This window comes from Antedon mediterranea, chromosome 1 (genome assembly GCF_964355755.1).
Source record: "Antedon mediterranea chromosome 1, ecAntMedi1.1, whole genome shotgun sequence".
NCBI classification, from domain to species: Eukaryota; Metazoa; Echinodermata; class Crinoidea; order Comatulida; family Antedonidae; genus Antedon; species Antedon mediterranea.
In genome coordinates this window covers 4689254-4715783 of record NC_092670.1, presented here as the reverse complement: position 1 = coordinate 4715783, position 26530 = coordinate 4689254, and the positions used below count along the sequence as shown (strand labels likewise).

At 33.7% G+C, this 26530-nt stretch overlaps 1 protein-coding gene across 6 annotated transcripts in view; it reads left to right on the top strand.

Moving 5' to 3' along the window:
- Positions 1 to 26530, top strand: part of LOC140054076 (tyrosine-protein phosphatase non-receptor type 4-like) — a 68799-nt gene that overhangs the window by 17617 nt on the left and 24652 nt on the right. For 2 of the 6 annotated variants that reach the window (XM_072098932.1, XM_072098915.1), the window contains exons 3-10: positions 2276 to 2432; positions 2932 to 3049; positions 6155 to 6207; positions 11015 to 11141; positions 11339 to 11432; positions 12627 to 12779; positions 22336 to 22502; positions 24308 to 24373. In XM_072098932.1, coding sequence (XP_071955033.1) covers positions 2276 to 2432; positions 2932 to 3049; positions 6155 to 6207; positions 11015 to 11141; positions 11339 to 11432; positions 12627 to 12779; positions 22336 to 22502; positions 24308 to 24373 — 935 coding nt within the window. The remainder of the gene's footprint in view (positions 1 to 2275; positions 2433 to 2931; positions 3050 to 6154; positions 6208 to 11014; positions 11142 to 11338; positions 11433 to 12626; positions 12780 to 22335; positions 22503 to 24307; positions 24374 to 26530) is intronic. The other 4 variants (XM_072098923.1, XM_072098947.1, XM_072098958.1 and 1 more) reach the window with 4 other exon arrangements.

Sequence of the window (26530 nt, the reverse complement as noted above, 5' to 3'; positions counted from 1 at the left end):
AATGGTCATGCAGTACACACCAGTCGTCATGCAGTACACACCAATGGTCATGCAGTACACACCAATGGTCATGCAGTACACACCAATGGTCATGCAGTACACACCAATCGTCGTTCACATTTATCATGCAGTACACACCAATGGTCATGCAGTACACACCAATCGTCATGCAGTACACACCAATGGTCATGCAGTACACATCAATCGTCATGCAGTACACACCAAACATCATGCAGTACACACCAATCGTCATGCAGTACACACCAAACATCATGCAGTACACACCAATGGTCATGCAGTACACATCAATTGTCATGCAGTACACACCAATCGTCATGCAGTGAAATATTGCCTAATTTATACCGCCACCTATCGACAAAATCGAATATCACGTGACCTTTATTAGACGGCTGTAAAACTAGGCCATCGACTCTAAGATTTCTTTTATGTTTGACATACTGTACTTATTTTAACCGCTACACATCTCTGTGAATGCTCTGTTTTTTATATATACAATAATTTATTATGCGAGACACAGGCGCGGCTAGGAGGCCATTGCAATTATTGAATTCCATAAAAGAAGTTTAAATAGTCTTAGTTTTACAGCCGTCTAATAAACCTCACGTGATATTCGATTTTGTCGATAGGTGGCGGTATAAATTACGCAATATTTGACTGCATGACGATTGGTGTGTACTGCATGACGATTGGTGTGTACTGCATGACAATTGGTGTGTACTGCATGATGATTGGTGTGTACTGCATGACGATTGGTGTGTACTGCATGACGATTGGTGTGTACTGCATGACGATTGGTGTGTACTGCATGATAAATGTGAACGACGATTGGTGTGTACTGCATGACAATTGGTGTGTACTGCATGACCATTGGTGTGTACTGCATGACGATTGGTGTGTACTGCATGACGATTGGTGTGTACTGCATGACGATTGGTGTGTACTGCATGACGATTGGTGTGTACTGCATGATGTTTGGTGTGTACTGCATGACGTTTGGTGTGTACTGCATGACGATTGGTGTGTACTGCATGACGATTGGTGTGTACTGCATGACCATTGGTGTGTACTGCATGACGATTGGTGTGTACTGCATGACGATTGGTGTGTACTGCATGATAAATGTGAACTGAAGGCAGAGGAGGCGTTCCATACATGTCAAGCATAAAATAAATCTTAGAGTCGATGGCCTTAGTTTTACAGCCGTCAATAAACGTCACGTGATATTCGATTTTGTCGATAGGTGGCGGTATAAATTACGCAATATTTGACTGCATGACAATTGGTGTGTACTGCATGACGATTGGTGTGTACTGCATGACGATTGGTGTGTACTGCATGATGATTGGTGTGTACTGCATGACGTTTGGTGTGTACTGCATGATGTTTGGTGTGTACTGCATGACGATTGGTGTGTACTGCATGATGTTTGGTGTGTACTGCATGACGATTGGTGTGTACTGCATGACCATTGGTGTGTACTGCATGACGATTGGTGTGTACTGCATGACCATTGGTGTGTACTGCATGACGATTGGTGTGTACTGCATGACCATTGGTGTGTACTGCATGACCATTGGTGTGTACTGCATGACCATTGGTGTGTACTGCATGATAAATGTGAATTGAAGGCAGAGGAGGCGTTCCATAGATCAGAGCACAGCCAGCTACAGTGTAGCTATACAGGATTTTTAGTCGGACATATTATTTTATGTAATATAGAATGATGTAACATTAAAATGTTTTAATAACATAAATACTGTACAACATCTACAGACTAACATTAGTAGATCAAATAAGCCCCGGCGCATGGTACAAAATCAACAAGTTGTGAAATCACTTTTTAAATAATTTTTTGGATTTACTGTAATATAAATGTTTGGGTGAATAAAGGTTAAATTGTCGGTTTATCATGGATTTTTTAAGTGGCACTCATAAACTACCAAAAACCACTGTTTGTTTGGGTATTCTTCATTGATAATAAAACCTTCAAACAATACATTTAACCCAGTTACATCATCGTTTCGAACTATAACAAACATAGCATTTCCAAGATAATTAATTTGATGTTGATGATGTTTATCTCAATGATGTCATTGTACTGTATATCATTGTATGTCATTTGTTGGTTTAAGCGTAATTTCCTGACACAAATACAATTTGTACTTTGATTTACAAGTTTGGGGTGGTTTTTTGTGTGTTTGCTGTCACTGTAATATTGCTTATTATAATATCATAAATGTTTTCTCCTTCCCAGAGGCGAGCAAAAGGACAATGTCTTCTGGAAGAAGTGTTTCGATACTTGGACTTGATCGAGTGTGATTATTTTGGTTTAAAATTTATAGACAGTGATAATACATTAGATAATAAAAGATGGCTAGACCCAACCAAATCAGTTAGGAAACAAGTTAAAGGTGAGTCGTACATACTACTGTATAATGCATGCTCCTAAACAATTTGTGCCCTAAATTCTTCTAAAAATGCAATGAATCAATTAAAGTAACCACAATGTATGGAATTTTAGCCAAAAAAAGCATTTAGTGATAAAGTGTTTGAATCTTGAAAACAATCAGATACTATTAACAATGCAAGACTCAATGGCTGTCCAAAGATCCACTTGATCATAATGACACTTAAGATCCACGGTTTTTTCCACCAGGAACAAAGTTTACTATCAAGAATAAACTCATTGAAACAGAGAAGCACATCAACATGTCTCCACTTAAAAACAGTTGGCGTCATTTTACACAAACAAATTGTATCCCTTCCGAAAAATGTTGAAATGGGCCAAACAATTTATCTGTGAGATGATAACCTATGTCTTTTAGCTATCTGTGGGATGGTATTGAACACATGTGGAGATATGCATAAATGAATATGACATATATAATATTGATATGCTTCTCTTTACAGGGCCAATGTACTTTTATTTTCGTGTTAAATTTTTTGTATCTGATCCAAGTAAACTACAGGAGGAGTATACACGATACCAGTTTGTGCTGCAGCTCCGCAAAGACTTACTGGAAGGAAGGTTAGTTGAATGACACCACGTTTGCCTTTACAGGGCTAGATTTAGTACTAATCAGAAAAGCACTATCAGTGTTACACCAACCTTGTAGTAAAAAAAATCAGTGCGTCTTCCACAAATTATTGCAAAATAATATATTAGAAATGTTGTAAATGAACACATTATTTGGAGTAATGGAACAGTTGTGAATTAAATTAATGCATACAAAATGTCCCAAAAAGGTTTCCCTAAAGCTTGATTCCCATTGGGACGCAATGCAGGGACGTGAGGCAACACAAGTATTTTTATCAATATAAGTTATCGTTTTTTCTCATTCAAATGCAAACCTCTTAATGTGATATTAATATCAAAACTGATGGTTTACTCATTGCTTTTAGGTTCAATGTGTTCCTACTTTCACATTATTCTAAAACACAACCCACAATATAAATTCCAACAATTCTTTTTATAATACATCTTATTATGATATCTAATTTCACAGTTATAATGTGCCACTGAAACATTTGACACAACATACATTCATTACATACTGTGTCTTCTATCTCCACCAGTAATAAAAAACATTTTTTTGTGTACATTATTTTATTACAAAAATCCACCAATACTGTATGTATCATATACTGTAATTAGTTTTTGAAATAATTTTTCCACCGCCCAGAAATTAAAACTTTATTCTCTGATTTCAAAAACAGACCATTGTTCGGAATGAATTCTAAGAACGATAATTGACAAACCTCATTGAAGCTTTTAACGCCCACGTAAAAACAATTTTTTTTTATTTGAAGAAACAGCACTGTTCTAATATCATTATCAATTCATTCAGAAGAGGTGGGAAAATTAATTCCATTCACCTCCACAAATTCACATTTTTAGTTTCATGAGGGTTTTTAGTGTTTGGTGGTGTATTAAATTGAGAATGATATTTTTAAAGTCCTGTCACCGTTATACACACATGTACTTTTTATGGATTGTTTTTTACAAAATATACAATACAACAATTATAAAAAATTAATAAAAAAAATAAAAATGACGCCAAAATTGAGGGAAGGGATGTGAAACCACTTTTCTTTTACAATTTTTCCTAACCCTCTTATTTCCGTTCAATGGGCTTGGCTTGTTCATGTCATATATTGGTCTTCCCATAATGTTACTACCTAAAGGCATTTTCTTTTACAATACTTCTAGTTCCGTCTCTGCTTTCCCATGATGTAATAATAACCATTTTCTGTAAAATTAAACAACACAGTACTTGGTATCCATAAGTAGGTGGTATTATTATCTACTAATCACAAACTTAGCCCTTTTTTTCCATTGTTAATTGTCCTTTGTGGTCTGTGGTGACCAAGTATACAATTGATGCTAAAAGGAAAGATTACATAATTATTGTTGAAAATAAATATATTGTGTTTTTCTTCCTCTTAAGGATAAATAATATATTTCCTGTTTAATGTTAAGAAGACAAATCTGAATAAGTAGTTAATCTATCCACTGCGTAATACTACCCTCCCACTCATCCAAAAAACTGTATTTAATAATGGAGGGTAAATGATTTTAGTTTGATGGTTTTTTTTTATATGACCAATATTGTTGTGAGGGGGTTTCCCGAAAGATCGTAAAATCAAAACGGTACTGGGTATGACCAACTAGCATTCTTGTCACCAACTAGTCATCCATTCATAGAAGTACTGATGTAGTAGCCTATCTGTACGGTGACCATAGAATGTGACCCGAGACATGACTAACTACGACTTTTAGTTGATAGAAGATTAACAAATTTGGTTAAGAAGAGTTGTACTGTATGTGGATGTTAAATAAAATTATGTCAATAATGATAATACACTATAGCATATAAATAGTAATGTTTGTTAGTATAAGTGACCTCAAGGTGGGCTAGGTAGTTTACATGCTACACAAACAAACTGGGATGCCAATGTAGTACTCTATCAACCCACAATGGGGGATGTTTAAAATAGTACACCACGGTAAACCTATGCACTACACCTACAATAAAGCCCCTTTCACACAGAGCTGTAAGACGGTAATATTGCGGTAATTCGCGAACGCCGGCTTATGTGTGAAAGGGTAAAAACCCCTTAATGCCGGCTTCCGTTAGACCGCCTCTGGACCTAGTAAAATTGCGGTAATATTACCGTCACGGTCGTAAGCCTGATCTGTGTGAAAGAGTCCACGATATAACGCCTGCTTACGCAGTGAAGCAAGGATAAATTCGGGACATTTTCCTTGATTGAGAAAGACTGTGGCAATTACTTTAGGCCAAATTATTAGATTATATCCATATATATATTTTTAGGTTAGTTTGTAAATAATACAATGGAAGAATACGGCCAATAATAAAAAAAATATAACATATATTGCCATTGGTCCAAAGATTATTTAACTTGCTGTAACGTTGTATACGTAAGCCTAGGCCCTAGTTAGCATAGTTCTAGCAGGAACATCCTCCGGTGCGCGCTCCCGGTGCTAGCTCATAACAGCTTCTGATAATTAAATTCGCGTCTATTTGTAGGCCTAATAGATTTTGTTTCTGTAGAATGGCCATCACGATCGGGCAGTTTAGCACGGAGTGGTGTTGGGCAAAAATATAGATTTTATGCATCGTAAATAAAAACCAATAAAACTAAACGACGGACACACAAAACAACATCAGCAAACATGTGCGCGCATGGCATGTTTTGTCGCCGGTGCCTGCCATTTTTTTTTCTCTAAAAGTGCGACCTCTATTTTATGAAGACTGTAATCTTTAAATATTGCGCCTTTTCACTGTGGCCTTTCACACAGAAGACGGTAAAATTACCGTAATATTACCTTCTGTGTGATTGGGTTTAGACCGGCAATAACGCCGGCTTGCTTACCGCAATATTGCCGAAGTTCTGTGTGAAAAGGCCTTTACAGACTTCTGCCATCAGAATGTCAATAATGTTTGCTTAATATGTTGAATGTATCTGAAAAGTATACCACAAAACATGTGGTATCTATTTATATTCAACAATGTTCATTTGTCTCTCATAATTTATCTACCAAAATTGTTTATGACCACAAAAACCTTTTATTTTCATTTTAATAACATTGATCACTTGTTTCTTTTAGGTTGATTTGTTCATTTAATATTGGAACACTGTTAGCATCTTTCATAGTACAAGGTATGTAAAGCTGGATATGTATAACACATAATTCCTATACTGTGTGATTGGGCAGTGCACACAATCCCAGTATAGCTTCATTATGAGCTGGAAAGGGATTAACACACCAAGTACCAAGTGGTAAAGGTTATGCTTTAAAACATGACTATTTGCACAACCTGTGTATGATTACTGCACCAAAAAGAGACCAAAAGAAAATTAGTTGTTGAGATGGTCCCTTAAATATAATTACTGCAGTATGAATGTTGAGATGGTCCATTTGTTAGTGCTTTTCATTGCACAACCTCCCCATAAAATAATACTGCAGTAATTTAGTTGAGATGGTCCCTTATGAAACTGTCTTGATAATAATTACTGCAGTATAAATGTTGAGGTGGTCCATTCATTAGCGCTTTTCATTCCACAACAAAATATAAATACTGCAGTAATTTAGTCGAGATGATCCCTTATTACTGTCAAGTAAGCATCTTTCTTACCCTTGAGTAACCCAACAACTGTTGAATAATATTCATTCTGGTCTGTAATTTCCTCTGGGATGCAACATTGACATTGAATGCCTTCAGTCACTGCTCAAGGTCAACATTAGCAGCTGATCACTAAAACATGTGTTTTCTAACTTGTTCTAAATTCAACTATTTTACAAGTATTGATCACAATACTCCAATACTAAATTGGCAGTGAAAAATTATGGAAAAGTTGATGATATTTCACATATTTTGTTAGCAGAATACATTTCCTTTTTAAATTTTTCAATCACTTAAGATCCTTTATGGAAGTTGGAGAAGTTCAGGTTCCTATAGTTTTACATAATTTAAGGAAATGACACTGCATCTGTAGAGATCTTTATAATACTTTGTGTTAGACCAAGCATTTTGGAAAACTTGCTTATTATTACCACATTCTCTGTGTCACTCAATGTATGTGATCAAAAAGGAATGTTATTTTTAAAGGAGGTTTTATTTTTGATTTTCCAATGTAGAAAACCATAAAATCCAATAGCCCAATATATTCTTCAATTGTAGAAAAGCTTTTTAAGAAACTACTGTAGTATTTAAAAATAGCATTTCACATTTACAGTATTAGTTTAAAACAAAACAGTTTAGTATATTCATCGTTTTCCTAGTAATAGCTTTTAAAGCTTCTTATAAGTCTATAATACCTTGCATAATTTAACCAAGAAAGGTTTACCTTTGACCCCTTGAAATGACTTTTAAGATTGTTTTCAGTATAGTATTGATATAATGCTGGCTTACAGATCACAACCTTTTGACCTTTGGAGGTACTGTATATGATAATTGTCCACTCTTTAAATCTTTAGTAGCTTTTACAAATAGCTCTAAGGCCCCGTTTCTGCTGCCAAAAATATACCGTATATATACGGTATATTTTATATACGGTATATTTTTTGGCAGCAGAAATGGGTCTCATAAAAAATATACCGTATATATATGCGGTATATATACCGTATAAATATCCCCATCGTTTGTGGATATTATACGGTATATTCCAAAATATACCGTATATTTCGTACCCCATTTCTGCTGCACTCAAAATATACCGTAAATGTGACCCGACTCGTGACACGAGGTCAAAAACTAACAGAGCGCGACGCGTTTGTTTTGGTTTTTCTGCTGCATTGAAAGTTGAAACACACGTGTAAAAGCAAGCAACAGATCAAAATGTCACTGTGGACCGAACAAATCACTATTTTTGCAATTCAATTGTGGGGGAAGCGAAGGTTGGGGGGGGGGGGGGAGACTGCATGGCAACAGAAGAGATACCGAGATTTTAATTACAATAAATCGAATGTTCTTACACGACAACAACGTGATGTAAAATCATGGTAAAATACTGTATAATAGAAAATGGAAATTAAAACGGCAATATAGGATAATATAGCATAATATAAACTCAATTTGAATAACAGAGTTTATTTATAGTGACATTTCTAGATTGTGCTTGTATGTGCGGTGTAAATTCGTTGCCACTTCTGCTCATTAGATTTAAAATAGAAAGCAATGCTGTCATGTAACCTCACTACACGAGACTCTAGGTCAATCCATACTTCCGTCTCACGAAATGCATTTTGGGTAATGAAAGCCAACTTTTTTACAACCCACCCACGAAGTATGTGCAGCGGAAACGGTGCACGAATTTCATATACGGTATATTTATACGGTATATTTATACGGTATATTTTGGGTTGGCAGCAGAAACGGGCCCTAAGGGAACATCAATGAGCTATTTTTTAAATTACCACCTGTGCATGTCATTATCGTACAGGTGTTTAACTACCAATTTGCATAAATCATGTGCATCAGTAATAGTTGCTTGAGGTATTGAATATCATTACATAAGATGTAATGTGATGTGTTATGGTATATTAGTCATCTATCTATCAAGTTAAAACCAAGTTTTAGCTGCAAAAGTCCAGCTGTAGAAAAACCAACATGTTAACAGTTCTCCAAAAAAGCTTCTTCCATTTCCACCTGAAAGCCTAAAATATCGGTGAATGATTTATTAATAATAATGCTATTCATATTAACTGTATTCCACATGTACTGTCCAATACAATTAAGCCTTTACTTAAATTGATTTAATCTAATCAATTATAACATTATAATTGGTTATTTTTTTTATTCTATCATCGCTCACAAAAGTCAATTATAGAGATTCGTTTATGGAACAAAGAAAAACAATTGGATATAAACATTTTTAGACACACTACACTGCATAATATAGTTTACTTTCACGCACTAAAAACAGGCCCACAGACTAAAACTAAAATTACCAAATGGTTTACTTCGTTTCTTCTACCAAAGGTTTTTTCATTTATACAACAATATTAAAAAAGTTAAATAGCTTAGCTATTTGTAGTGTATAAACAATTTCACCATTAATATCCCATAATGGGGTGATTCACAAATGTTTTGAGAATTGAATGAAAACATCCTGTGGAGCAGCAGACAGTGAGGTAACTGATGCTTATCCAAACCACCAATTGTTGTAATACAGTATATCACAATTGCTGGGAGGTGTGGGTAAACACCACAATTCTATTATTGAAAGAACTCAAGCATTTCACTGTTTATGGTGAGATCACTGTTATTGTTGTATTCATAGAAATCAGTCTGATTCTTGGCATAATGCAAAAAGTAACTAGCTTCAAAGGGGTACCAATACAGGTTTTAAAATACAGTCGATATCATTCAAGCCCAGATTTAATAACTTCATTTATGAATAGAAACAAAATATATATTCATAGCTAGAATGTTTGTTGTACAGTCAACTCTTTCAATGACTACTGGACACCCTTGGGCTGGGCTACTATGTTCGGTTTTCTGGAAAGTCTGGTATCCTGAATGTGTTTTTAATGGTAATAAAGAACTTGAAACCTTTTGGACCTCAATAGTAATCTTGTTTTTTAAAGCTCTGTCTACACTATCATCAAACTATTGTACTTTGACAACAAAATTGTGATGTGCGCATGGTAGTGGTATGTCCAAATATAGTAGTGGTATGTCCAAATATAGTAGTGGTATGTCCAAATATAGTAGTGATATGACATTTTTGGGCATATCACATTTTTTTGTCGCATAAAGTTTCTGGTTTTCAGACAGTCGGGTATTGGGATAGTTGACTGTATAATTGATTGTTATTTATAGCTATTTTCACAATAATATATCCTACAACATACGGAAATGATGTAGTAAATGTAAAGTGCCATTTTTGTTTTTAGCTAAAACATGTTTTGATTGATAACAACATTTTTTAGGTGATCCACAATCTAGCGAATTACCTGTTTTGATTGAAGGAGATCACAACAAGTATCACTTGTAATACTTGAATTATATAAGAAGATAATTTCTATTTTAATATATGTTCAAATGGAAATGTTGAAATATTGAACTACAGACCTATAAAATGGTACTATATCAACAGTAACATTTTATAGGTCTGTAGGATATCTAGCTCCTATGCCTCAATATTACTCATACAATTATATGCAACCTACATTAACTATGAATCTAGAGAGATCATTATGAATTGTACAAATGTTTAAGATGTATTAAAGAATCTTGTAATATTATACCGAAAATGTTTCTGAGACGCATTCCTTATTAGCATCATGGGTTACCAATTTAGGAGCGCATTCTATTAGACGGTTAGTTTGCATATTGATTTGAATCCTAGCAATAACTGGGTTGTGTGTACTTTATTTTAAGAGTTGATTGATTTAACACCGGCCATTCCTGACACAACTATACATTGAGTAATGTGCATGTTGATGGTTTAATGATGTCTGTGTGCTTATTATTTATTTATTTCAAAACTTAAACCAACAGAAAAATAAATTTGCTAACAGGGGGATTGACATACAGATAGTAAAAGATACCATGTAAAGAACATAGGTATAAATCAACATTAAACAAAATAAATACATAAAATAATACAGTACCTATATCATACATCAAAGCACTGTTCTCTGCACTTTATTATGCTCAAATACTTAACAATAACAAGAGGGGGAATAACATACAAATACAGTTACAGATATAAAATAAAGAACATAGGCCTATAATAAAAATTAAACATTACAAAATGAATCTTAAATATAACAACACTCACAAAATAAATACATAACATAATACAGTACCTATATCATAACTATATCATACTTTAAAGCACTGTTCTCTGCACTTTATGACCAAATACTTATCAATTAACATGGTTATTAATTGGAAGACGAACTATAATTTATATAATGATATTTTGACTAAATTGTGATTACATTTGTATTTTTCAGCTGAATTAGGAGATTACGATCCATTAGAGCATCCTGCTGGATATGTGTCCGCATTTAGATTCATTCCCGGACAAGGACAAACGGAAACATTTAATAAAGAAGTGGAACGGTTACACAAAACACATTAGTAGGTTTTTTGAGGAACCCTTTCACGCTTTTTTAATTGTATCAGCTTTTCTCTTATTTTATTTAAGCTGACCTGGAAAGAACATGGAGATAATATTAATGCTGTTTTGTGTGCCTTTACAAAAATGCATTTGTTAATTTTTTATAAGAAAACATAAATATGAAATTTATGATTTTTCAATAACTTTTATTCTGTAGTGGGCAATCACCAGCTGACTCTGAATACAACTTTTTGAACAAAGTGAAGAATCTGGAACTATATGGTGTAGACTTGCACTATGCCAAGGTAATGGTAAGACTCACATTTAGCTTATATGCATGTTTCCATAGAGTCCAAACGCAGCGGTTGAGAGGATTTTTCTTTCAACTGAACGTGCATGAACTTTGACACATTATGATGGTCAGCTAAATACGTTGAAGCCTGTTTTCCACTAGGCGAATTTGTTCGCATGAATCAAAAGTGTCATGTTTCATTTTTCAAATCGCTTTATGTGATGAAATCTAGTTCCTTGAGTTTCTCGCTTCAGCGAAATCAATAGTAGCAAGGCTGAAAAAAATGATCAATCATGCAAATCGAAAAGTTCAGCAGACAAACATTGGAAATGAACAACACAGCTATTCTCTCTTGTGGTGGAAAGAGTAGCCTGATTTTTTTTCTCAGTGAAACATTAAATTTACCTAGTGGAAAACCGGCTTCACGATCAACAAGTTGATAATCAACAGTTATTTGCATGTCTGATGTTAACATTGGAAGTGTTGATTCTGTAGTTTACTGCTAGTTCACTACTTCACCTCTAGTGGTACTGTCTTCAATCCATCACATATATCTGTTTGCTATGCATGGTAGTTGTAAGCAATTTTGATTGTATTTGTGGTTGCATAGCGCTGACGCATGCTAAAGTATTTAGCTGTGTAGGGTGAACTATCAGAATGCAACTGGTCTTGAATACAACTTCTAAACAGTGCTTGCAAAATATGGCAACTCAGAATTTAAATAATCAAATAACAGTTTTGCAGGGTTTGTTCTGGTTGCCTGCCAACTTTTCTGAACACTATCTCTCCTGCATATCTATCTGACCTTGGAGATTGTTGTAAAGGACACCTAAAAAATAATAGTCGAGAACATCTTGATTTAAGGAAGCCTCTAATTTAGGCCTAGATGCAGAAAACTGCACATAAAAGTCATGTATCACTTTATAAAGAAAAAGCCTTAACAAAAACCCTGGCAGTGGAAATTGTTCATTTCTGATATCATTTGCTTCTTTACATAATACAGCCAGACAAGGAATAGATCTGATATAGTGCCCTCTATATTTTTGGGGAAATTGTAGATCTACAATAAATTATAGAGAGAAGATTCTAACTAGTAAAATAGGTTTAAAACTGCCTCAATAGAAATTTAATATGAATATTTTATAATGTATTATATTATATATATATAATAGTATATTAAATAATGTTGATATAACTATCTCAATTGTTGCAGGACCATTCTGGTATTGAAATCCAACTTGGAATTACGTCATCAGGAATTATCGTGTTTCAAAACAGTTCGAAGATTAACACATTTTCCTGGGCAAAGATTGTCAAGATATCTTTCAAGAGAAAGCAATTTTTCATCCAGTTAAGAAGAGAAATGGTAATTTCACAATTTTACACATTTATTTTTTTGGACTGTAATTACTAATTGTACTGTAGTATTTTAATTTAGTAAGTAATATGTATTACTTTCCAAGAACAGTACGATTTCTAAAACAACATAATACTTGAATGAAAATAAATACGTCGAATAATACAAACATTAAACTTGAGAAATTAAACATGGAGAGCAGGGGATAACCCTTTAAGCCCTAAGGCTTGTTGTAAACATGGAAAGCAGGGGATAACCCTTTAAGCCCTAAGGCTTGTTGTAAACATGGAAAGCAGGGGATAACCCTTTAAGCCCTAAGGCTTGTTGTAAACATGGAGAGCAGGGGATAACCCTTTAAGCCCTAAGGCTTGTTGTAAACATGGAGAGCAGGGGATAACCCTTTAAGCCCTAAGGCTTGTTGTAAACATGGAGAGCAGGGGATAACCCTTTAAGCCCTAAGGCTTGTTTCCAACGAGCTTCCCAAAATGATACATCCTTTTTTAGGATACAAACAATACAGAACAATTTTACAACTCATGGCCCACCAGATGGTCAAATTGCATGTAAATTATAGTCAAGATAAAAACTTTAAAATGTATTTTTAAACAAAATACAAACATATCAAATAAAATAAAACAAATATCAATGCTAAAAAATAGACAAAAATCACATGTCAGCTGACTTATTTGACGCAAGAATGAACCTTACAGTCTGCTGTTAGAAATTACTCGCATGAGAGCGCTTAAACATTATACCAATGTGGTCTACTTACTGGTAATTAGTTGTACATGGGCTGTGTAGATAGATTTTATCTGTTAAGCCAATAATATTGCTTAGAAATATTTTGAAATGCATTTTAGACGAAAAGATTTGATGCATTTGATTTAAGCAGAAATAGACTTGTTACATTTTCTGTGAATTGATTGTTGTTATCTATAAAAATGGTGATGGTTGTGGATGACGTCTTCTATTCCTTCAATCATCAACATAACTTAAGGAAATATTTATCCGTGTACACTTTCTATCATTCAATAAATCAACTCATCAATGGGCACTTTTATCATTCATCATTAACACTGTCCTCAACATCATCAACACTGTATTCAATATCATTAACACTGTCTTCAACATCATCAACACTGTCCTCAACATCATCAACAATGTCCTCAACATCATCAACAATGTCCTCAACATCATCAACACTGTCTTCAACATCATCAACACTGTCTTCAATATCATCAACACTCTCCTCAACATCATCAAAACTGTATTCAATATCATTAACACTGTCTTCAACATCATCAACACTGTCCTCAACATCATCAACAATGTCCTCAACATCAACACTGTCTTCAACATCATCAACACTGTCTTCAATATCATCAACACTGTCCTCAACATCATCAACACTGTCTTCAGCATCATCAACACTGTCCTCAACATCATCAACACTGTATTCAACATCATCAACACTGTCCTCAACATCATCAACAATGTCCTCAACATCAACACTGTATTCAACATCATCAACACTGTCCTCAACATCATCAACACTGTATTCAACATCATCAACACTGTCCTCAACATCATTAACACTGTCCTCAACATCATCAACACTGTCCTCAACATCATCAACACTGTATTCAACATCATTAACACTGTCCTCAACATCATCAACACTGTCCTCAACATCGTCAACACTGTCCTCAACATCATCAACACTGTATTCAATATCATTAACACTGTCTTCAACATCATCAACACTGTCCTCAACATCATTAACACTGTCCTCAACATCATCAACACTGTATTCAATATCATCAACACTGTCTTCAACATCATCAACACTGTCCTCAACATCATCAACAATGTCCTCAACATCATCAACACTGTCTTCAACATCATCAACACTGTCTTCAATATCATCAACACTGTCCTCAGCATCATCAACACTGTCCTCAACATCATCAACACTGTATTCAACATCATCAACACTGTATTCAACATCATCAACACTGTCCTCAACATCATCAACAATGTCCTCAACATCAACACTGTATTCAACATCATCAACACTGTCCTCAACATCATCAACACTGTATTCAACATCATCAACACTGTCCTCAACATCATTAACACTGTCCTCAACATCATCAACACTGTCCTCAACATCATCAACACTGTCCTCAACATCATCAACACTGTATTCAATATCATTAACACTGTCTTCAACATCATCAACACTGTCCTCAACATCATTAACACTGTCCTCAACATCATCAACACTGTATTCAATATCATCAACACTGTCTTCAACATCATCAACACTGTCCTCAACATCATCAACAATGTCCTCAACATCATCAACACTGTCTTCAACATCATCAACACTGTCTTCAATATCATCAACACTGTCCTCAGCATCATCAACACTGTCCTCAACATCATCAACACTGTATTCAACATCATCAACACTGTATTCAACATCATCAACACTGTCCTCAACATCATCAACAATGTCCTCAACATCAACACTGTATTCAACATCATCAACACTGTCCTCAACATCATCAACACTGTATTCAACATCATCAACACTGTCCTCAACATCATTAACACTGTCCTCAACATCATCAACACTGTCCTCAACATCATCAACACTGTCCTCAACATCATCAACACTGTATTCAACATCATTAACACTGTCCTCAACATCATCAACACTGTCCTCAACATCGTCAACACTGTCCTCAACATCATCAACACTGTATTCAATATCATTAACACTGTCTTCAACATCATCAACACTGTCCTCAACATCATCAACACTGTATTCAACATCATCAACACTGTCTTCAACATCATCAACACTGTCCTCAACATCATCAACACTGTCCTCAACATCATCAACCCTTACCTCAACATCATCAACACTGTCTTCAACATCATTAACACTGTCCTCAACATCATCAACACTGTCCTCAACATCATCAACACTGTCTTCAGCATCATCAACAATGTCCTCAACATCATCAACACTGTCCTCAATATCATTAACACTGTCCTCAACATCATCAACACTGTCTTCAACATCATCAACACTGTCCTCAACATCATCAACAATGTCCTCAACATCATCAACAATGTCCTCAACATCATCAACAATGTCCTCAACATCATCAACACTGTCCTCAACATCATTAACACTGTCCTCAACATCATCAACACTCTCCTCAACATCATCAACACTGTCTTCAACATCATCAACACTGTCCTCAACATCATCAACACTGTCTTCAACATCATCAACACTGTCCTCAACATCATCAACACTGTCCTCAACATCATCAACACTGTCCTCAACATCATCAACACTGTCTTCAACATCATCAACGCTGTCCTCAACATCATCAACACTGTCTTCAACATCATCAACATTCTCCTCAACATCATCAACACTGTCCTCAACATCATCAACACTGTCCTCAACATCATCAACACTGTCCTCAACATCATCAACACTGTCTTCAACATCATCAACACTGTCTTCAACATCATCAACACTGTCTTCAACATCATCAACACTGTCCTCAACATCATCAACACTGTCCTCAACATCATCAACACTGTCCTCAACATCATCAACACTGTATTCAACATCATCAACACTGTCTTCAACATCATCAACACTGTCCTCAACATCATCAACACTGTCCTCAACATCATCAACACTGTCCTCAACATCATCAACACTGTCTTCAACATCATCAACACTGTCTTCAACATCATCAACACTGTCCTCAACATCATCAACACTGTCCTCAACATCATCAACACTGTCCTCAACATCATCAACACTGTCCTCAACATCATCAACACTGTCCTCAACATCATCAACACTGTCCTCAACATCATCAACACCATTAACACTGACATTATTACAGCATTCTGAAATACTGTGAAGTAATAGTCTGGTACTTTTTATACTACAGTAGCAAACAAACACACTGTGACCTCCAATAGCTGAAATTATCATTAGGCTTAAAGACATCAATTCTATACCTGCTATTTTCAGTTCTAAAATAAAGATCATTTCCTGCGTTTTTAATCATTAAAGTTTACGAGAAGTTTACTATCATGCCTAGAGCCTATAACTTGCTGCTATACTAACAAACACTGTTAATAACAATTTCTCAGAAAGTAATTCTCCAACCTATGTTAATTGTTATGTTTTGTATAATAAAATCATTTGATATGTCTCTTTGGCATTTATATTCTCAAGTACATTATATAATCTCATGTTATGACACATCGTGTCAGAATCTTACAGACACTTGCCACAATAACGTAAACTTTCTACAAATTAACTTATTAGCAATTTGGATAAATAATAAATTGTTTCCTATGTCAATGCGCATTTTGACGTCTTTAATATCTGTTTTGCTGTACTTTCATACTGTTGAAAATTTCTAAAAAATCTACTTAATATATCCCACACTTACTGTTCTTTACATATACACTTTTACAATGAATGATTCCGTGATGAGTTTATCTTGTGGAGCTAATTAAATTTGCAATTTGTAAGTAGCTGGTTGATTTTAATAGTAAACATCAAACATTATGCATGCTGTTTATTTATAGTCAAACAACATTTCTCAGTAAGGATTTGTGTGTGTGGTTTGTACTTTAAAGTTCATCTTTTAATGAGTTCCGACTACAACATCTTATCTTGTCCATTTGTCTATTATCACTCGGTATGTTTTCTAGAGTGCTTAATGATGGTATACTTAGAATCCTAATTCATTAAAGCGATGGTGATAAACCATACATTTATGAATTATTCAATGTTTATTAAAATTAATTTTGATGTTGAGTGTATTAATGTGTGTAGTGTTTTAATAACCTCAATGTACTTACAAAAATATGTAAAGGATATTATGACAATCAGTAACCATGTGACGTAAACGTTTGTACAGAACCACCTGTAATTAACATTGTCAAATTTCCACTGCTGTTTCCCATTGGAAAAATTCCATATAAAGTGCAACCTTTAGTATTTTCTAGGTTTTTTGGCCATTTATTTAAACATTTTATTGAAGAATTTACAATTCTAAATTTTGATGCTAATGTTCAAATTTATTATGGACATGTGTATTTCAGTTTACAAACTGATATCAAATGGACTGAGGGAAGAATTTTCCTTTTGTCTATTCTCACTACTGGTTATTTTTTATTGGTGACCAAATAATATTATAGAAATCTTTATAATAATTTACTGACAATGAACTTTTGCATACTTTTTATATCATTACAATACAATCAAAATTGTTGGATGATTATTTTTCTATTATCAATTTAAAATGAATAAATTTCATAGTGGCAGAGGAATCGCGGTCATGCTGCATCAGTGAATTCAACATACACAATATCAATATATGATTGCATTATTGAATTATCACATGTCGTCGGACAGCTATATCTTATCAATTGATTATGTTGATCTGTCGGTCATCCACTGTAAGGAACTGCTTCACGTGGCACCTTTCGGTAAATACAATCTATGCTCCGGTGCACATTGTCTTGAAGTGTGAATTGTGTGTGCGCTCAAGCTTGAAGGACGGAACATAAGATACCGACTCTACAATTTTGTATTGAAAGATAAAATATAATTTAGTAATTTAACCTCCTTTTATCTACAATTAGTGAGAATTTTAGAATAATACAATCATTATAATAAAAACTATTTAAATTAAAGCTTTACCTACAGCACTGTAATTCAATTTAAATTATTTTAATGTCTATTTAAAAACTATAAAATAACAATTTAATATGAAGGAGCTAAAAAAAAGTAAAATATAGTATAGATTAACAATGACACTATATTTGTCCATACTTGATTTAATCAAAGAATCATAGACTAGTTGTTTATATTCTACGATTAATAATTAAATTATGATAATGATAATACCATAACTTACCCTTTATTAATATTAACCATCACATCTTTAAATTATTTAAAGTTAATTGTATGTCAAAGCTACCATATGTGCCACTCAGATGAATGAAAGTAGGATAGTAGAGCTAAATTTGTGTGCGTTTCTCTTTAGTGTGATATTTATTTATATTCGGCAATATTGCTGGTTGGATTAGTGTTTCTCTGCCATTGAAATTAATATATAATACAATTATTCAACTGTTATTGTTTTGTTATGAATATTGTACAATGGATTAAATCTTGTTTAAAGTGACTGGTTGGTATGGATATTGAAGTAGGATACTGACAGGAGAGGATTGTAATTTGTTCCTACCAAGGAGACCAGGTCTATTGTCATAGGCATGCGGTGAAGTCGTAAGGAGTTTAATCAACGTTAAGTTCTGGTATTTAAAATTGCATTGCTTCATTAGGCGATTACAAAGAGGGCGACTGCTGTTGTTGGACGTGTAGCCCAGTCAATGTTGACTCTGTGTGTGTGTATTTTAACTTACCTGAGGCTGGAAGTGTAGCCCAGTCAAGTTTGACTCTGTGTAGTGTGTGTGTATTTTAACTTACCTGAGGCTGAAAGGTTAGCTTACCATACCTGTTGCGGGAGGTGTAGCCAGTCAATGTTCACTCACTCTGTGTGTATAACTTACCTGAGCAGGCTGGTGTGCACTTTCCTCATCCTCTTATTATATTTGGAATATAGGGTATGTAATTTTTTTTTTAAACATCCAGAAGATAGCTGGATATATTTATTTCGGCATTCATAGCAAATACATCAATCAAAAGTGAATATTCTGAGCACAGTATTCTGGTTTCCTTTCTGTCAAACGCTTTGATAAATTTTAGAAAAGTTGCAGCGATAAGTGGCTAGGAATATACCCACTCCAGGGCAGTTTTCAAGTGTATTATAAACCTTCCCAGTATACAATTGCGGTCATGTTGATACCTTGTGTGATATGGATGTAGACAAAAATGTGTTATAACGAACAAATGCACAATCTGTATCTCTACCTCTTTTTATTGGTCATTCCATTTGTCTTTCCCAAATTGCATAACAACATTAGTAATTAGGGCAGTTGAGGTTATGTTATGGTTTGAGTGTTATAATAATATATTTATGAGGTCTAATATGTTATTGGTTCTTTTCTTCCATGATTGCTGTTAATGACAAACTCTACCAGCAAAAATACATGTATCATATCATATTCCACATTAATTATGACATCATTGGAATTCTTACAATAGCTGAAGTTGATTTTATCAGCTTGAATTATATTGAAATATTGCATCCTGACGTGATAGCGTGTATTTCATTCTTTGGAGTATGTACTATACATAAATACTATTTGTAGGTTTTTTAATTCGTAAATTCTTAAATATCATTGCCATTTTGTGAGCCTCATTGACACTTAGTTTTAGAAAGAATATCCATCCTGTGTTAAAATATTGGTTCTCGTCCTTGATCGCCATCACAATTAAGCAATATTTTGCTTTGTTGCGTTTTTTGATGGGAGACCATCTGGGAAGTATCATGTTGGATGCTTTTTCGTCTGGATAGCAATGTTTTAGTGAAGGGAATTGGACTAGTATGTGATAGGCATGGGTTTGAGCCTGTCTGTACCCTGATTGCATCCTCGGGCAAGATGCTTTAAGTACTCTCCTCGTCCTTCAGGTAGACTTAAAGCTGTTGGTCCTGTGTACATACTGTGCATGTTAAAGAACTTTGTACACTATTTGCAAAGAGTAGGGATTATCTCCTTGTGTGCTGATCTGGTAGGCACTGCACTGCTGGCTGACGTGGGTCCGTAGAAGGTCTAATATAAATTTCCTCAATGTTTAGATATGTCTTGAAATAAAAAATAATTATGTTATTAAAATTGCTAAGAAAGTTGATGCTTGCCAGACAAAAAAGTGTAACTAGTTACTTCTAAACCGGTTTAACCATTTGTACAACAGTTTTGAATACTATTTGACAAATTACAGTATAATTGATAATGTCTAGTGAGTTGTGTAAGCAAGATATTCAATTAACCAATAATTAGTACATGGTTGGTATTTTAAAAGGCCATTGACATTTAATTAGAAATGAATGTACAGTATGTATATTATTATATTTTATTACTCGACATCAAATTCCATGAAATGTGTGGTCTGGTTTTCCAATAAGCGTAGAAATTAATTTCTCACTTGAAAATTATTGTGTTAGAAATTACAGAGGAAAAAACACTTTTTTTTACACCGTAATTAATTTTTGTAAAAAAATTATTTTTTATGTACTATAAATAAAAAAAAATATTATTTAAAAAAAAGTATTTTATATTTGAATTTATTATTTCTCCCCTTTTCCCACCCTTGTTGCATTTTATTAATTTCTTTGACAAAATGTCCAGGACATCTAAAGAGTCTTTGAGGCTCGAATCTCCTTGTTACAATTCTGCTACATTTGGCTTCATTTCAAAATGTGCTTTAAAAATATAATTTGATTCTAAAAGTTGCACATTGATAAAAAAGGTAAAATGGGTTCCAACACATAATGAGTGTTTGTTCAACGCAAATCATTCAAAAGTTTGTCTTGTTTCTGCCAAGCGAATGGGGGTAATTTATTCACAAACTAATTTATTTAACCAGCACATTGCTCGCAGCATAAACCGGAAATTTTTAAATATAAGACCTGCTGGAAATCCTGGTTACAAATTGTGGTTTCTTCCCCTTACCACGTAAAAGGAAGTTGTGGTCATAGTCTATATATTACGTCAAAACATAACCTTTCACCCCAAATCAGCTGTAACCAGGAAACTATTAAACATTCATTTAAACATCCGTCTTGGCTTCACTTAAAATTCTGCCAACATCTCATTCTTCCTTTTAGGATTAGCAGATGTCATAAATTTCTTAGTAATCCATGTAGAATCCATCCTGCATGAGGAAAAATAATCTGGATAAGTTTACATTAGGTTGTCATACTCGCAGTATATCCTTTTTACACAACTGGTACATATATTATCACAACGTATTCCAATAATTGTAACATTTTTTCATTCGATAGCCATCAGGTTATCAGCCTTCATTAGAAAAGTTCACATTCATTTTGATTCGCTTTATTTTGTGTCTTTTATGTGTAAACTGACTTTGGGGTTGGGTCAACCGGCTCAGCTACAGTGATTAAGTTCACTTAGGTTGACCCTGGTCTCACCAACTTCAGTTTTTTTGTTATGTATAATCTGAAATAGACCGAATAAATAAAATGGAATTAAATGAAATGAGATAATTTCACACGCATCACAAACGGAACCTTGTGCGCTAAATTCAAACAAGTATACTGTGATTGGTCAGTTGAATGCCTGATTACACATTTGCAGTAAAAAATTCACTCCATATTTAAATTTTTTGCGATGTCTGTTACAATAGACATCCAATATTTGTATACTTTCTTAGCCAACAAAATGTTTACTTTTTGAAGCTTAAGAACACCTCGTGTGTGCAAAGAGAGAGTAAGTATAGTGATTATTACTATAAACATGACATTTACAGTACCATATTAAATAATAATTATAGTAATATTGATTTGTTTTTTCTTGATAGGGAGAAACTCGTGACTCATTAATAGGCTTTAACCTTGGATCTTACCGAAGTTGCAAGAATCTCTGGAAATCGTGTGTGGAACACCACACGTTTTTCCGACTGGCGGAACCGCAACCGTCGCAGAAAAAGCGTGTCATGTTCCAATTAGGATCTAAATACAGGTACAGGTACGTTACTAAGTGCATCTCATTAACACTAACATGTTCATTAACAAGGTGAATCTTGTTAACATTATTACATTTAGAAAGGTGTTGATATAAGTTTGCGGTACACCACATATAATTGTGAAAACAACTGTTGAGTTTCTCAACGTTTCGATCAATATACTTTGGTCGTTCTGAAGAGTCATCATTCTCGTTCCTGACGACGATCAAAGTATGTTAATCGAAACACCAAGGAACTCAACAGTTGTTTTCAAAACTATACGTGGTGTACCGCAAACTTTATATCAACATATTGATTTCGCCATGCAAACCTTCAAATAATAATAGTTAGAAAGATTTTTTCCCAATTCTGACATCATCAAGTTAATTTGTTAGTTGAGAAAAATTCTACACAAGTTGCGAACAATTTTATTTCATTACCTCAAATAAAAACGCCAATATTCTTCAAAAAAAAAATTTTTTTTTTTTTAAATTCTACTCATTTATCAGATCTTGGCTAATAGTTAGACTGAATACAACTAGAGCATAATTATTCTAAGAATCCATCAAATTCATTTTCATCAAATTCATTTTTATTGTAACCACAAATGACACTGTAAACAAGAACCAACTGTCTTAATAATACTCCATAAGCCCTTAAAGTCTTTGTGGCCAATCAGCAAAATGTGTTAATTTCAGGAAAAACTACAATACAAAAAGAGAGAGATTACCGTAGTTTACAGGAAGGGGAATTTAAGAATACTCATAGGTAATAGTGTACATTTTTAGTTTAGTACATAAAAAAATAATTGAGAGAACCCCCTGCAATTATGATTCAATTCAATTCAATTTCTTTATTGCTGCAAATGCCATCAAGGGCTAATCCGCTTTACACTACATCATACAAACAAACATACATATTTACTTTTAAAATTGTTGTTATCATTACTATAGTTATTGATGTGTTGTATTGTCATTATTGGCATTTATGCGAAAAAAAATAAATTGATATCAAATAAATTATGTTTTTTATATTGGAAATACCTTCTGTTTTACAGTAGCAGCACATTTCATATACTATAGATATAAACTGCAGGTGGATTGATATCCCTTTGATTCCTTCTAATACTGTTTATTAATTATACATTGTAAATCATGACCTAAGTGATACATTTCAAACATTTCTGATTGAAAAGGCATTAAAATAAAATAAATACAAATCTCGGCTTGCCTTTATCATCATGTCATAAAGCAGATGTGTAAATAGATAAAGCTAAAATATTGAAATAATGCAGCAGAACACCAGACACCTGGACCCAACTTTGTCCCCATAATGGGATTATCCTCTGAATATGGGTTGGCCATAATGTTAAAGCACATTGTCTCTCGATCGTTTCATGGGGAAAGTGTCGTCCCCTGTATATGGGTGTCTCAAATGAGGAATTCAACTGTATGTATATTAGTTGTGTTTTTGCACTTTTTGTACAATTTGAGCACAAATTCATGTCATGTTTCATTTCGTATTCTTACACTGTGCTGTCAACTATACCATCTGAAATTTGTTCTGAAAACCTGATCATATGAACAAACAGCCCAATCATCTGGTTTTCAGTCCAAATTTGAATATCATTTCTCTATAAAATAAAGATATTCCAGTACCATTATTATCATTTTTCCTAATCTAACAGAAAAGTCAGATTTTCAACACAAAACATTAATTTGTAAACATTTTTATATTAACATTACAAGTAATAAGTAAATATAAAAACCATTAGTGTTTGAAAATAATGACTCAAAATAAAGACAACAAAAATACCCCCATTTTTCAGAGAGGTATCAGGAGAGCCTATGTTTGAACAGGGGGTGTTACCTCTAGGACCCAAGTATCGTTATAGGTAGGTAAATATGGGGTCGCTGTGCTGTGACCCTATTTTGGCACCCCTACTTTCACCCATCACTGTTTGGTAGCAATTGTTGAGATATATGTTGTTTATTTGTGTGCGTTTTTTTTTAAAGCCTGTATTTTATGTGAATTTTTTTTTAAACGGCTGGTGTTTTTATACTAAAGTTTTGTAAAGCTTTCATGGTATTTTATATGGTATTCTAAATTGTTTTAATTATTTATATAAATAAATATGTTAACTACAAATTGTTGATTAAACAGGTGTCACAATTATAAGCTCACCGTGTGTACAGTAGATTGTAAGGCCACCCTCAAAGTTATGCATTCATTTCCAACAAAGTGGTCCACACTCACTCGCAACTCATATTATCCAAATTCGTCCTCCATGTGCATGTGGAAGTAACACTACATTTTCTTTATCATGTACTGTATAAGTATGGGCCCGTTTATAATACAACCCACTAAATCAACAAAGTTCTGCATTGGTTTTGTGTAATCACTAAACCACATGGAAAGACTACTTAAGGAGCGGCCAGTAAAAAAAAAGGAAAAGTTGCGCTTTGTATGAAATAAAGATGATAACAAAGCAGCAGACATTTGGCTAGGGCTGAAACACCCCTCCCCCCCCCCCCCCCTTCCTGTTCACAAGACAGCAGTTAACATTTTATGTACCAATGGCTCAGTTTAGGGGGGTTGACTTTTGTCTGTGAAAACACTTGTTAGTAAGTATGTAAAGTAGGCAGATACATGTTGTATAAACACAGCCTTAATAGTGTACTCCCTAAAACAATGATCCTGTTTTGGATTCATACGGTGGGTTTACGCCAGGCTAGTATCACTCACTTGTTTCTCTCTAGTACATGGACATGCACTTTTAGAAATATATTTAATTGTATTTTCTTTTCTTATTGAACAATGATTTTATTTTAAAACAATTATTTATTGGCTGTTTTTATGGAATACTTGATTATTAAAGGTAGGTTAAAACTGGAAGCTAATTCTCATTTGTGAGTTTTGTTTTTAATTTCCATAACCCATTCACCTTCTTATAAAATTGTTCAATAAGTATTAATAAAATTCCAATTAAAAATATTTCCAAAGTACTGTACTAACATATCTTCTGGATCATCTATATTATGAGAGAAAGATTATGAGAGTTTTTTTTTTGTTAGCTATGTATGTATACAATTTATTTTATTTTCCATATACTGTATATGGATATGAAATAGACTGGAATTTACGAGATGGTTTTTTAACCAAAGCTTGCCCTCATAGTGCTAAATATGAGAGTGTGTCAGTTTTTGTGTTAATTTTGCTTTACTGTCCCACCACTATATTAAATTTTTAACACAAGATCCCCATTTATTTATCCCTTTCACATCACATAAAAAAACAGTACACATCAGGGTGCACTCACAAAACACCGGTATTAAATCCAACAAATAGTTGTAACTTGCCTACAAAATGCCAGCTAACAATATTGTTATAATATTGGTTATTTTATTGACTCTCAGTCTCATTTAACCCATAATGTATTTTTAGCTCTTTATTATTTTTTAGATGAATATATAATTTTTTCAATTTTTAAATACTATTAATACTTTTTTTGGTTAAATGTTATTTCCAAGTATAGTATAATCATTTTACATCATATCGATTGTTTTGAAATTGAAGTTTTCGGAATTTAATAGAAATAGAAAGTTTAGTATTTTTAGTTTTTGATACTTTTTTTGGTTAATTGCTTAAAGATGTATTGTCCCTTTGACTAATTCCAAAAAAATAAAAAATAAAAGATTTCAAAAAAAGGTGGGTAATTTTGAAGTATCATAATAGTTATTAAATATCACCAACAATTTTTTGAAGAAAAAAAAAATTTAACTGAAATACAGACGTTTTTTTGTTATAAAAATAAATTTGACTTCCAGTCAAAGTTTTCAATCAAAACATATCCCATAATGAAACGCGCTTGTTTGGCTACTCTGTATGCATAATCATAAAACTTCCTCGCGATCTGTGTGAAAATACCTTCTTAACCGTGACGAGTTTTAAACAATCCTAATTTAGCATATGCATAATGCGTACTCATGGTTAGAAATCTTTGTTTACTTTCGCTCGTGACGATTTTCCAGATGAAATGTAATCAAATTAA